We start from the raw sequence: 13,934 nt of genomic DNA, 5'->3' as shown, positions 1-13,934 counted from the left end.
GATACAACGTTTGTTTATTCCATTTCTGCTGTCACACGGAGCTTTACGCCGGCAGCCACCGGCTGTATTCATCTGAACGGTAACACTGTGCAATTCAAAGGCCTCTAATATGAGTTTTTCTGCACGCATTTGATCGCAACACAAAGCAATGTGTAGAAAGCATTTCCTAAAAAAAAGGAGAAGCAGCATCTAGGATTCGTACATCTGCAGTATTTCTATCACAGCGTAACGTTAAGACGCTATGGCTTTTTCACCTGGCTTCTTAACAGCGATGTGACAATGAAAGCCTGCACAGAAGGGAATCAAAAAAGCATTACCGCCCGAGTTCACCGGCCAGATTCGACTCTGTCTAGCGCTGATGTAAATGAAGGGTAACACCACAGAGTCAGCAGATCCAAGACATGGATAATAAGCACAGAGGCAGGGGACTGATACTATTTCAGAGCATCTTCATTCACTCCACCCTTTCGTCTTCCTGCTCTGCCAACTGCCTTGGAGCTGCAGGGAGGGTTGTGAGGGAAATCCTCCCCAAAGTGGGACCACCGTCAGCTGCTCTGTTCGGACAAGAAAGAGAGCAGCAAGGGGAGCCTGGGGGTCGGCCACTGAACGCAGGATGAGCAGTGAGGAGTGCGACTGAGCTCCGAAGCATGCGCACAGTGATGCACTGTTGCTCCTGGAAGGACACTGCCATTTATGTCTGCCTGCTGGGGTTCGGTCTGGCATATTCAAAGAGCTGGCAAGCGTGCAGAAGGGTTGCTCCTTGGGCTCTTTTCTGAAGGTGGGTTAACGTTCTTTAAGACAGGCACAGACCATAGGGGGAATTTCACATCCGCTACCGAAGACAGCTGGAAACAACACTAGGGATGCCAAAACACCTAACTGCGCTTTAGGTTTTAGGACCTGCTCAAAGTATCAAGGATCTGATTTTAACACTCACTCCAGTTAGCACCCTCTGGTACCCATAATATTCTCTCCCTACTGCGAAGGTTGCAGGGGAATAGCCCTAGCAGTTTCTGGGACATAAATTACCCCTCCATTGCTGCCTGCCATAGCTAAACAGGCCAATGCATCTACCCAGGCATGACAGTCTTATGTGGTCACATGTTTACATGGACTTTCCTAAATTAGTACTAGTACTGACTTTGTTGAGCTTGACGCAGAGGATTTTGCTGGTTTACATTCACAGATTGACGCAGCCTCTCTGACGGACTGTCTCCTCCTCCTGCAAAGATTTTTAGATTAGCAGCAAGAACCTCCCATTCTTTTCAAGATCGTCTGATACACAACGTCCCAGAGGGTCTTCCTCGACTTCTTTTGCACTTAGTTTATTCTCAGTAACGCCAAGTAGCATGTGCTTGCTACTCCCAATGGACTTAGCCAAGATTTGCATTTGCATTTGATAGAGGCACCTCACTTCAGGCAATTTAATACTTTTAGGTAAAATAAATAGTAAACACATAATCCTGGATCCAAAAAAGCATGACTCTTCATCTACCATGGAGCCCTGGTAGAAAAGTACCAAAGGCTTTGTGATACACCAAGCATCATTTGCGACTGTGGAAAATTAGCTAGGCTTCACCCTGCTAGCAGACACACTGCTTAGCAGAATATGAAAAGTGACATGAGCCAAATTTGAGAAGTGTATACAAGCTTATTTAACGACACTCTTTTCCATTCGAGGGCTATAACTCAAAGTTCATTTCTCCAAATATTTTCTGTATCAGTGCATATAAATTTTCTTAATTGTTTTGCAAACTACCACATTTGAAAATGTGCAGTGCATTCACTTTCTCCTAGCTCTTGACGGGTAAGTAATAAGGTTCCCTTATTCCTTTGAGTGATTTTTTTTGGAAGGCTTTATATACACATATATGTATATATATGCATACATGTATTATATATTTGTGTGTGTGTGTGTGTGTGTGTATTATATGCACATATACACACAGAAGGCTATTTAAGTTTAGGTATTTTTAAACAGTGATCCCTGCACCTGAATTTTGAACAAGATTTCAGCAAGTTCTAAGAAGCTGTCGTTTTTCTCAGCTCTTCTCCAAAGCCTCAACATCTTTGTTGAACCATTTTAGCCATTTCTCGACTATCTGTATAATAGGGTTTAGATTCTTAGCTATGTAAGTTGTGAAGACAGAAATGGTTTGGATTAGCTAATTATATCAAGAATTTCACAGGACTTACTTACAAATAGCACTGAGGTGGAATCCAGTTTCTTGGAGAAGGAGATTTGTGTTTATGAAATTAAAGACAGGCCAACTAGGTTCTCCTCAGTCCCAAATAGGGAAAAATAAAGTAAAACTTAGGTGGCTATCTTAACGAAGCCGCCGTATCACGTAAGTTTCAATCACTGCTGCAAGAACACTGTTTAGACTTGCATCCAGGTTTATTCAGCACAAACAGTATAATGTGTAATGCTCCTTCCCTATGTTTCAAAGCACTTCAAAGGGAATGAAAAAAAACCCTAAGAAAACAGGGGTTAGGTACATATATTCTTTCATCCTGGTGTAGAAAGCAACATTTGCTTGCATTAACTTCAGGTCGTGATTCCAGAAGTATTCAGCACTCATCTCGCTCTGACCCCACTGGAGTCGCCAGTAAAACTTTCACTAGCTCAGAAAGATAGTACTGATGTGGGCTGCTTTTTTGAAAGAGCTTATTGCCTTAGTATTGCAGAAGTATTTGTCTGGAAGAACTGTCAAAGGTTAAGAAAAAAAAAACAACAACAGAACAAAACAAAATAACTATCAGGTCTTTTTCTTGCTGAAATCCTCATTGATAAAAGGGTGCAGGCATCCCCTAATCGTCAAAGGTTTTATCTGCTTAGAACTGATAACTCACCAATGATGGGGTTTTTTGTTTGTTTGTTTGTTTGTTTGTTTTTAACATGCAAATGGCATAGCTGGCTGCATTGTAACTGTGCAAAGTTTCCGGCCAGAAGGCAGAGGAGTTGAGCCTCAGCTCCAGAGTCGGAAGGCAGAGGGGCTGCGGGCTTTGGCAGGCTCCTGGAGGAAGCTGCCTCCCAAGGAGCTGCACTCTCCCCGAGGGCAGCAGGTCAGACAAACGGACGCAAGCCAGCCTTATGCAAAACCTATTCTACCCTGAAACACTGGGGTAAAAATGATTCATCCCTTACAAACTGCCAGGACAATTGGACTTTACGCAGAGTTTTAATTATTATTCTGTATTTCTAACTTACGACTGAAGGACTGAAGTTACTTCTTGGCGGCTGTAGAAGCTGAAAACACAAATGGTCATTTATACGTCCCTGAGGGACAACTTAGGACACGCTAAACTGATACCCAGAATGTCCAGAGCAATATGGCTTCTGTGCTGGTGTTCCTGCCATCAGATGTAAACTTCTTCCCAGGCTAAACCTAAAGTTCAATGCTGGCACATCCTGAGCATACTGTTTAATAGCCTGGTATTCATTCTCAACGCACTTTCCTATTTTATGGACTATTTTCCCTAAACACTTTGCATCGCTGCCATCACTGTTCACTAAAATCTTCATTCATTACTGCTGTGTGAATTATCCAAATACTACTGAAGGTGAATAACCCTAGGGAAGGGAACTAGAGAAAGGGATCAAAGTGATTAATCAAAACATACAGATACTCCAAGTTTGAAAAATGGAGCATTAAAAAAGAGAGAACGTGACAGAAACAGAGGAACATTGGCTATATTGAAAACACTCCTCTCACTCACATACAAATTCTTTCGTGACAAATAGAATCAGGACAACAGGATAACTTTTTCTTTAAGGTTAATCTCTCATCTGAAGTCAAATTATCCCTGAGCCTGTAAAACAATTACTGCAACAGCTTAATTGTGATACCATGGACAGAAGATTGTGAGTCAAGGCACAGCCCAAGCAGCAGGAACAACCACAACCCAAGCAGTACTGGCCACCCTTCCCCAGCACGACCTTCAGCAATGAACAGAAAAGAGAATATAGGTAAGAGAGAAAGCAGATGAGACAAAACTCAGAAAACGCATGATGCTCAACCTACTGACTTGAAAAAAAAAAAAAAAAAAGGCATTGTGAGGCAAGAATCGACAAATGTTGTTCTCCGTAAGGGAGGATCTGGGGAATACCTGTGGCCATATTCATGATGTGCTGATGACAAGGCTAGGAAGAAAAGCGGTACTTACAGCCCGAGCTGCCGTTCATTGGGACCAAGGTGAAGTTGGAGGCCCAGGGGTTACGCACGATATCCTGCCAATGAATGGTGTCTGCGAAGCACAGAAATTTGTTCTGGCCAACATACACGCCGCCATTCAGTATTTCTGCACCAAAGAACAAGAGGAGACACTTGTAAGACTTTAGATATACAGCCGACTCAATCTGTTGCTGCTTTGTGTACCGGAGAGAGAGAGAGGGCATGAAAATTAAATGCAAAAATTCTCAGCGCAAGCTCACCTAACACTCTGAAAAATGGAGGTCAAGTAGCTTATAGCATTTGTAAACAGCAAGCCATTTATTTACACAGAAGAAACATGATGAAGATAGCCATGGATTACAGTGTCTTCACACCAGACAAAGGGATCTGACAGGTCCTAGATGAGTTATTGGGTTAACCTGTTGTTCCAGTGTAATCCAGTACCTAACTGTACTGTCATTTGTGGGTAAAATACCTTTCAAGACTGTATTGACTTTAAAATCACAAGCAATCAATCACACTATGCTGTATTTCTTTAACACATGAATGAGCATTAAAAACGTATTCAATAAACTGATGTGTTTCCCGGGTGTAGGAATTTTCTGATCCGGCAGTAAATAAGCAGGCTGCAGTTGTCTCAAGGCCTGCAGAAGCATTTCTTTACCATCACACCACATTGCCCTAGAAGCTCTACACTCTTATCCCTTCTGCAGGAGCTCACCTGTTTTTTTTAGATCAGTGAATCAACCTTCAACTTTTCCTAAAGCTCCTTCAGACTCCCTTTACATCAAACTTAGTCACAAATATTGTAAAAACTTCAGTAAAGAGACCGTGTTCTTTTATGCATTTGACATACAGTAACAGAGGAAAGAGATCAAATTGGTGCTGTGAACTATTTTCTTCACCTTCCTCCTTCCCATATATTATGGCCCAAACCCATCACTGAAGTGCCCAGCGGGGAGCTGTTGGTCTAAGCGATGTGCTTTCTGAGCAGGCGGCTGTTCTCATTATACTCCCTAACTGGCAGTTTGCGGGCCGTGACACCTTGTGGGCAGAGGCTTTTCAGAAATTTTGGAAATTTGGTAAGTTCAGAAAGTTATTAGTGTCAACTCATTCCTTTATTTCAGTGCACGTGCTTATATTGGTCGGTTTAACACAAACGGCTTGTTTCCTGATCTCCACAGACTTGATTTGGCAAATCTCAACATAAAAATGATCTTACGGTTGTTGGAAGGACCATCAGGGTTTCCTTCGGAGCAGTGACTTCTTTTTACCCTCCAAACTCTTGTTGAATTTCAGCATTGCTCTTTCTTACTTCTTAACCCGACTCTGGTATTTCCAAAGCCATGTGACTTTCATTAAAGTTAATGGGAGCTATGCAGCTAACACCCCATGCACCACTTAGTGTCATAGATTCAAGCCTCAGCAAAGAAATTTTGAAGGTGAGTTACTAATGGCACCTTAGAATGACATTAAGTGGTGCTATACAGCTAGGAGCGTCATCCCTCTTCAAGAGGCATTAAGAGTAAATCTCTATTATTGTGGCAATGATTAAGGTTGTTTGATAGTCTTCTAATCTTTAAAAGCGGTAGCGGGATTGCAAAAATTGACAAACAGCAAGCAGTGAATTACTGCATTTTTCTCTTAAAATTTCAGAGTTTACAGACCACAGCACATGAAGAACGCAGCCCCCGTTTAAGGAACGTATTAAATAAAGGATCATCTCTAAATACATCTTTCTACCATATTAATCAGTTCAGAGTACTAATATCTATTTCTTAGAAACCTCTGGTTTAAAAGCTTGGCTTTTCATTGAAAAGGGGCTTAAAAATGAAAACAATAACCGTAAAGAGTCCAGATTAGAGGCATAGCAATGATCTGTCTGTGTGATATTCTTATGATCCCTGAAAAACCCCATACAGCATCTGTTAGCAATTCTGCTCCAGGGAAAAAGTGGGACTTACAAGAACCCTTGAAAACATGATTAGTCACCATTTCTCTATTTTGTCCCGGCTATATAGGATTAGCTAATCCGCTACGACCCAAATTTTGATTAAAAATAAAGTCTAACAAGCTGTGAAAAACTGAACAAATCTACGTTCAGAGCTTTTTAAACACTTATACATTGTTCCAAATAGTAGCACTATCAGTTTGCACATCTGAACACCTGCCACTGGCACAATTTATTTTTTTAGAGCGTTCGCTCTTGACAATACCTATCAAATTTTCTTCTTTCCCCCAGGAACTTTGATGCATTCTTGTACATCAGGCAGCATCTCATGCTACGAGTCATTCCACTAGTTTCAATTTGTGGGGAAAGACATTTTTCAGCTTAAAAGTAAACAGAATCTGGCCTCTCGTTACTGTCAGGATAAAAACCTGCCAGCTTTCACTGTGATTTACTAGAAGCAAACATGGAAGATGCTCTAACTTCCCTTATTAGTGAATAATAAGCACTGCACTCGCTGTCCTACCCCAAAACTCAATGTAGTTTCTTGATTTGCCCTGAATCGTATCATTTTTCACAGGCGAGCTGATTAAAGTTTACCAGTCTAGTAATGGTCTAGTCATGCACCGAGGCCCTAATAAGATCAATAATACCAGTAATAACACCAAAGTTGGGCTTTTACAGATGATAAAATAAAAGGGAGTTCAAAGTTGAGTGTCATCTTTAAAGCGCTTCTGCGTGACTCTTCGGTTGAATCCACGTTCATTCCCCTTCCACCTTCCCCTTCCACCTCGCTACTCTGCTTTCCCTTAGGCTTATCCTCGGCAGGCGCAAATCTGCAGAGCTCTGTTGGCTTTCCTGAACTAACACACCCAAACACATTTTGCTCTTCTCTGCCCTCTCTTACCAAGAACAATGCTCGGAAAGACCTAATAAGCCCTGTTACATGTCAAGCAAATGAAGCACAAACGTAATCAATATACAGTAGTAGAGTTACTGGATAATGAAGTCATCATCGTAAAGTCATCATCTCATTTTAATTTACAGCACTGAAAGTGAGAGATAAAGTTAAACACTAAACAGGAGGAGAAAGGCAGAGATTTGTGACTATGGGGGTGAGCTAGCAAAGGAGGCCAAGCAGAAAGGAGCTTTCTTTTCCCGTGTGCAACACCTGAAGTCATTTTGGTTGAACTCTTTCAGAGACCGGGGCAGGAAATGAAGTGAGAAGCCCCCTAGTTCCTACCAAAACAGCACTAAAAAAACACCCACTGTTCACAGTGGAACGTATTTGAAACGTCATCTTGGGGCGGGGGGCAGGGGGGGGTTGTCTTCTAAAAATATTTTTTGGTGACATTGGAAAATGAGTAACCCAAGCGCGGCACCGCTGCCCAGGATAGCCCGGGGGAGCATCGGCTCTATCAGCTGCTGCCGCGCTGGGAGATAACGTTGCCGTTGGGCCTCCGTGCTAGTCAAGGACACAGAGCTACCAAAGGGGATTTTGAAGCACGAGTCCCACTGGCTTTCACTGGGAAAAGGGTTCCTAAAGGTGTCAGATGATTTTGCAAGCCTTCCTATAAACTCCTGATAGCTACACTTCAGCGAGCTTCCCTATCTCCTGTGCTGGCAGGAACGCTGGTTCTCTGAGCTGCTACTTCGCAATCAAGTGCACGTAAATCTTATCGTCTGCCTCAGGAGAACTACTTTACTGGCTCAAAACCAGTATAATTCTGTCATCCCAGCTATATGCAAATAAAGCACCACGTGCATTCGCCACCGACTTCGGTTGTATTTTGCTTATTGTGCGGAGAGCTGCCAAATAATTGGAGGAAATTTCTATGTGCATGTTACTAAAATTCTGTTAAATGGTTATTTATCCAGGGACTCAAATCAAAAGCATGCTAGCTGTTATTTCTGCTGTCTTCTTCCTTCCGTTAGCCCAGGGATGAAGCAGAACTGTCATCACCGAACTTTGGTAACCAATCAGGCAATATTAACAACATAAAAACGAAGCATTCAGGTCTCTGGCAACTATGAAACACAAGTACCTTATCCTTTCCATACTGTGCCATGGATGATAAACAGGCGCATCATCTGCTAGGTTCAAAAAGTGGCTAACGTCATGACAATCATTCTAATGTAATGAAGAGTTTGACCAGAGTCATCAAAAGCTTAAGATCACTGTAAATAAGGCAAAAGGACACTAGACTGACATATCCATTGCATGTTTAGACTGGAGATGGAAAGGAACTTTCCCGCATGCATCTGTTGAAAGGGCATTTTCTTCAGCTGGCTTTTTCTTGTGTACAGTGTAGTCCCTCATGGTCTATGCTACCCAATTTCTAATGTGGATTAAATTGGCAGGACACGTTCACATGTTCACACTCTGCAACGTAACCTGAAGTGCAAATAACGCCTTTGTGTTGATACACAGTGGGTGTTGTGGCTTTAAAGCGGGCAGAGAAAGGGGAAGGAGGGGATCAGGAAAAACAGGTTGAAACATCCACTGCAACCACCGCAAAAGCAAAACAGAAAACATCTTACACCACCTAAGGTGATTCTCTGCTAACTAAACAGCTGTCCTTTACACCGCACCATATAAGGTGTATCCTGCACATCCACGTTATATAATACATATTGCTAATACCTGACCTTAATATTCAAGATGAGCCTTCATTTGAGCTGATACATCTTTGTATGCTGACATTGCTGCATCTTCCCCATCGTCACCCAGATGACGGAGATCTGTGGTCAGATACCGTACCACTCCCAAAACATTGTTATAGTTCACTCAAGACGCTGCATGCATTATCTCAAAGTGGCTTTGGCCACTGGAAATTTCCTGCCAAACCAAGTATTTGAGCTCTTAGCATAGCAGACTGCTGATGACCCACTGGGAAAGCACTTCAGGTTCATCATTAATAAGTTATGTCTTAAAGGGTAATGAGAACTGGGTGCTTTAGGAGACAATAGCTCATCCATCATCAATCAAGAGCTGAAGTTTTTATACAGATGATTTCAGAAGAGTTGGACTGTGTAAAATTGAAATGTCACATTTGTATTGGGAGATGGGGGGAGTCTGATAATGAAAATGAGAGCTTTAACCTTCTCCATTTCAGCTCAGTGACCATACTCTGAAGCTCATGGATGTGAAATCTGTGTACCAGCTAGGAGCCCCAGACAGCCTTCGATCTCAATTACACAATTTCAAGTAAAGATTATGTGGGTCATTAGCTGGAAGTCAGGCTCAAGGCTTGATGGTAACAGCAAGATATTCTTTATTTCTATCAAAAGCATTCAGTGTTACGTGCTGGCTGCGGGTCTCTACTTCCAGCTACTCAATAACTAAGAAAACTGTACTGTAGATCTTCAAAGTCTAGCTACCAATTTCAGTGCTTAAATAAGACCAGAGCCCTTTGGATTACCTTCCACTGAGCTTGATGGGCACCTTTTCACCATTTCACCACAACGTGCGCGAGGACAGATGCACACAGTCCTTGCGACTCCTTTAGCTACTCCGTTGAACAACAACAGGCTCCAGTCAGCTCTTTCTTTAGCAATCGCTCCAAAGCCAGTATCTGTTTCACAAACAGGTTCAGCCATATTAACCACCCCAAGGAAGACATTTGCACCGTACCTGCTCAGATTATTCCTATCTCTCTGTGTGACCCGAATTATTCCTTCTCAAAGTCACACTAAAATAAATGCATCAAACCATTTAACAGGGTAGTCTGTGAATGGAAATAACACTGCAAATTATTCCTCCCTCCCCAGTAAACATGCCAGACTTCCAGGACATGTCCCATGACTACCCTGTTCTCAGGGAACTGTACACCAGCGTGTAAACCGGGGTCAGGCTCTTGGGCCGCGTTTTGTCTTTTGCCCTAAGCAGCTACGGAGACAATCAGGCACGTAAAATGCAGCCACAGGGCCCCAAAGGGTGCGAGGCATGGGCAGAATCATCCAAAATACTGTGGAAGAAACAGCTAAATGAAACAAGTAACACAAAAACCCTCACCCATCTGAAAGGGCAGAAAACAGCTGGATATCAACTCAGTTTAAGACCTGCTTATTTTCTCAAGAAACAGTCCTGTTCCTGGACATAAGTGTTTTACTAAATGCACCCTACGAAGGCTTGTGCTAAGGCAAATGGTATCTCTCCGCAGTCCACCTAGAACGACTTGCCTTAGTGGCTGCTCCACTTAACACATCTTGCAACAATTACAGCGGGTTCTACCTACTCGGACCTTCTGCAAAGTCCATGTTTAAACTTAAGCCATGTTTAGGCCCAGGTTTAAACTTAAGCATAGGACTAATCTTAACAGATTTCAACAGGAATTACCATTAGGCACCTTGCTGGATGGAGCCTTCTTAACAGGACCAGAAGAGCCTAGTTCAGTTCTGGTAGATTCGCCAGTCCTGCCCCCTGCTTCCCTCTGCTACGGCAGCCGCCTCTCTCTCCATAAATGCCCTCTGCATACTGTCTTTTCCCAGGCCGACCCAAGGACTGAGTCCAGAGCTTCCTGTTGTTAATCGCTCTGTGGCCCAGTGCTAGAAGACGGCTGGGAGCAATAACAGCTCGTAAGCATGTTGCGAGACAGAGGTCGTTAACATGCACAGAACACCTAAACGGAAGGCGATATAGAAGTCTATTATCCTCAGTCTAACAGCAACCCACATCCATATCATTTCCCTCACTTATATCTCTCTGTTCTCCAGCCAGTCTGAAGTACAGCTGGCAAAATCATCTCCTTCACCTCCACTCTGCACAAGTTTTCCTGCTCCCGCAATCACTGCTCTGCTTTGTCAACTGGCAAATAAGAAGATGTGCTGCTTCCAACTAACACTATTTTTCTTAATCATGCACCTGCCATCAGTATTATAGTACTCTTGATGTTAATTAACAACAGGGTCGACATAAAGCTGCATGATCAGCCTTAACTCCGGCGTTTCCTTTGCAGATATTAACTGCACAAGTACCAGTAGCTATTTATGATGTTACGCACCTCATTTGTTTCTGCTCCCATCACTAGGTTTTGAAAGCTGTTTAACCCCGTTGACTTTGCAGGTGAGGTGCTTTCATGTAATATGTTGATTCTGCTACAGGGATATTAATTTTCAGGAGGGGATGATAATTGCCTCACTTCTCTATCCAGTCAAATTCTAATCCTAACGTCAGTGACCAAGGGCTCAATTTACTAGTCTCTTAATATAATTTGGGGGGATGACAGGTAGATAACAGGTATAAAACACAACACTGTTAACAATTCATATGGCTCCTTGTGGGTGTCACCAAATCAGGAGGAGTGATAGAAAAGGGCCTGAGGGTCCTTGCGGATGGTGAGATGAACATGAGTGAGCAGCGCACCCATGCAGCGGTGAAGGGTAACCACACACTGGGCTGCGTTAGCAAGAGCACGGTCAGCAGGGTGATAGAGGTGATTATTTCCATCTGCTGGGCACTCACAAAGCTGCATCTGAAGCACCAGGCCCAGTTTTGGGCTCACCAGAACATCAGAGCAGTTGAAAACTGGAGAGAGTGCAGTGGAGGGCCACTAAGGTGGCTCGGGGGCTGCAGGTCTTGTCATGGGAGAGAGGGAAGGGACCTGGGCTTGCACAGTCTGGAGAAGAGAAGGTTGGAGAGGGGGGGCACCTAACTGCAGACTACCTCTGCCTAAAGGAGGCTTGTGGGGGAAGATTGAGCCTGGGTCTCCTCAGAGGTGCACAGCAAAAGGACAAGTAGCAACAGGCACAAGCTGCAACAAGGGAAACTCATCAGACACCAGGAAAACATTCTTCAGGAGAGTGGTTAAACGCAGGGGCAGATTGACCAGTGAAGTGGTGCAATCTCCACCTCTAGAGATTTTGAGAACCCAGCTGGAAAAGCAATGCACAACCTGATCCATGTTTGAAGTTTGTCCTGCTCAGAGCACAAGGCTGGACTAGATGACCTCCAGAGAACCCTTCCAACCTAAATTATTTTCTCATTCTGGGATTGTTGTTCATCAATACCACAATAGCCTTTATAACATCCCGTAAGCAATCATTTCTTTACATGTTTATAAAAGCACACATCATTTTTAGCTTTTATCAACTGATAAAAAAGCATCTGATGATGCAAAACACCCAACAGAAAAACAGCATATATTTAAAGCATGTCACTTGCACATGCACAAAGAAGTGCTACAGCATTTAAAACACAGAACCTATGTCATTGTCACTGTCCCTTGTTTCATACAGAGGGGACATCTGGACTCAGAAACATTACAGCTTTCAGTATGAGAGAACTGTTGCCCTTTCAATCTTTTGATTTCTGTTAGCAAAAAGAAAAATGTATTCCTGTAAGTCACTGAAATGAATCACTGATGAGTTTCAAATCATTGTCTATGGAGAGCATGACACGTCAGTAGCTCACCCCAGCAGACACACTCTTGTGCTCAGTAAGAGCAGCAGTACTCCAACAGCCCGAAATGAACAGTCATTGCATTTACAAGAGCTGTGATTTAACATCCAGGTGACACAGGGCTACCTGATGGGGAAACGTGCACCCGGTTAGCAGCTGCGGCGTGTTCAGGAAGAGGCGAGCAGGTTCTGCCGCGCGCTGGTATGCACCTCTTCCATCATTCCTCTGGTAACACCTGATTATTTGACAGTTTCTCCCTTTCAGTTGTTCAGGAAACCATAGCTCTAAGAATGTGGATTTCAACAAAGAAACACAGCTGTGGGCAGCCGATTATTCAAAAGTTACTTAGGCCTGCTGAATCCCAAACAAATCATCTGCGTTCCTCCCTGTTCTTATTCTTTGGCAGAAAGCCAGCAGAAGGTGCGGCCCGGGAGAGTACGCCCTGCTGAACGCTCCAACAGGGTGAACAACCGTCCCCCTGGTGTCTCCCAGTGGCCTTGGTGGGCTCCCGAAAGCCCAGAGGCTCTGACAGATATCTCAGTGTTGGAAGTCATTTTTCCTGTCCGCTCACGTTAAAGGCGAGCATCCTGCAGGACGTGATCCACCAACCCACAGGAGCTGCACCAGTGCTTGTGCCTTGCAGTCCTTCATGGCACTGCCATCACCTCCGGCGTCAAGCATCCTGCAAATCCATTCAGTGAAGACTGAAGAGACCCCAGTGTCACCTCCTCTGCTTTCCACCACAGAGACTAAGCCCTTTTCTCTTCAACAGCTACCTGTGCCCAGAGGCCATTCAGCAGCAGCATTCCTTCACCTGTCAGACGGACCAGCCTCTAGCAAGGTGCAGCAGCAACTCACAACCAAGCAACCCTTCCCGTCACACCATGTTGGCCCCACAGTCCTTTCTCCTCATAACTTCTCTAGGGCTGGTGCTGTGACTGAAGCATTGCTCCAGATGAATAGTTCCCACTGTGGAGGGGCAGCATGTTTATTTGCCAGCCCTACAACAGGGGGCACGAGTGGCTTCGAGCACAGTTTACTACTGCCTGCGGGACGTTTCCTGTGGCTGCGGATTCACCCGTGAACTCTACAGAGAGCCACCAGTCAAGACTTCCCGGGAGTAAGACTGCAGACTGATCCTTCAACAGTCCTCCTCCACCTACAACCAGCTGTATCGCTCAACAGAGTCACGGTGTACGATCCTGGGACTTAAACCTTACTGTCCCCTACTGTCCCAAGAGGGACTCATCCCACCTCCTTCCTTCCCCTTTCTCAAGGGCAGGCAGTCGACAAGCAAGAGAGCCTGAAGAGACATGGGGCAGCTGCAGAGAACGCATCCGACGTGGGGCGCTGCAGAGAAAGCATCCTCTTCCAGGGCAGAAGTGCGAGCTGGTGCTCAAAGCCGTCTAAC

General features: G+C 44.1%; 1 protein-coding gene across 3 annotated transcripts in view; it reads right to left on the bottom strand.

Annotated features, from left to right (window-relative positions):
• ERBB4 (erb-b2 receptor tyrosine kinase 4) overlaps positions 1-13,934 on the bottom strand; it is a 597,238-nt gene that overhangs the window by 210,377 nt on the left and 372,927 nt on the right. For all 3 annotated transcript variants that reach the window (XM_068947909.1, XM_068947910.1, XM_068947911.1), the window contains exon 4: positions 4,168-4,302. In XM_068947909.1, coding sequence (XP_068804010.1) covers positions 4,168-4,302 — 135 coding nt within the window. The remainder of the gene's footprint in view (positions 1-4,167; positions 4,303-13,934) is intronic.

The sequence above is a fragment of the Struthio camelus genome, chromosome 6, assembly GCF_040807025.1.
Source record: "Struthio camelus isolate bStrCam1 chromosome 6, bStrCam1.hap1, whole genome shotgun sequence".
In the NCBI taxonomy this organism is placed as follows: Eukaryota; Metazoa; Chordata; class Aves; order Struthioniformes; family Struthionidae; genus Struthio; species Struthio camelus.
This window is presented reverse-complemented; position numbering and strand designations above follow the sequence as displayed.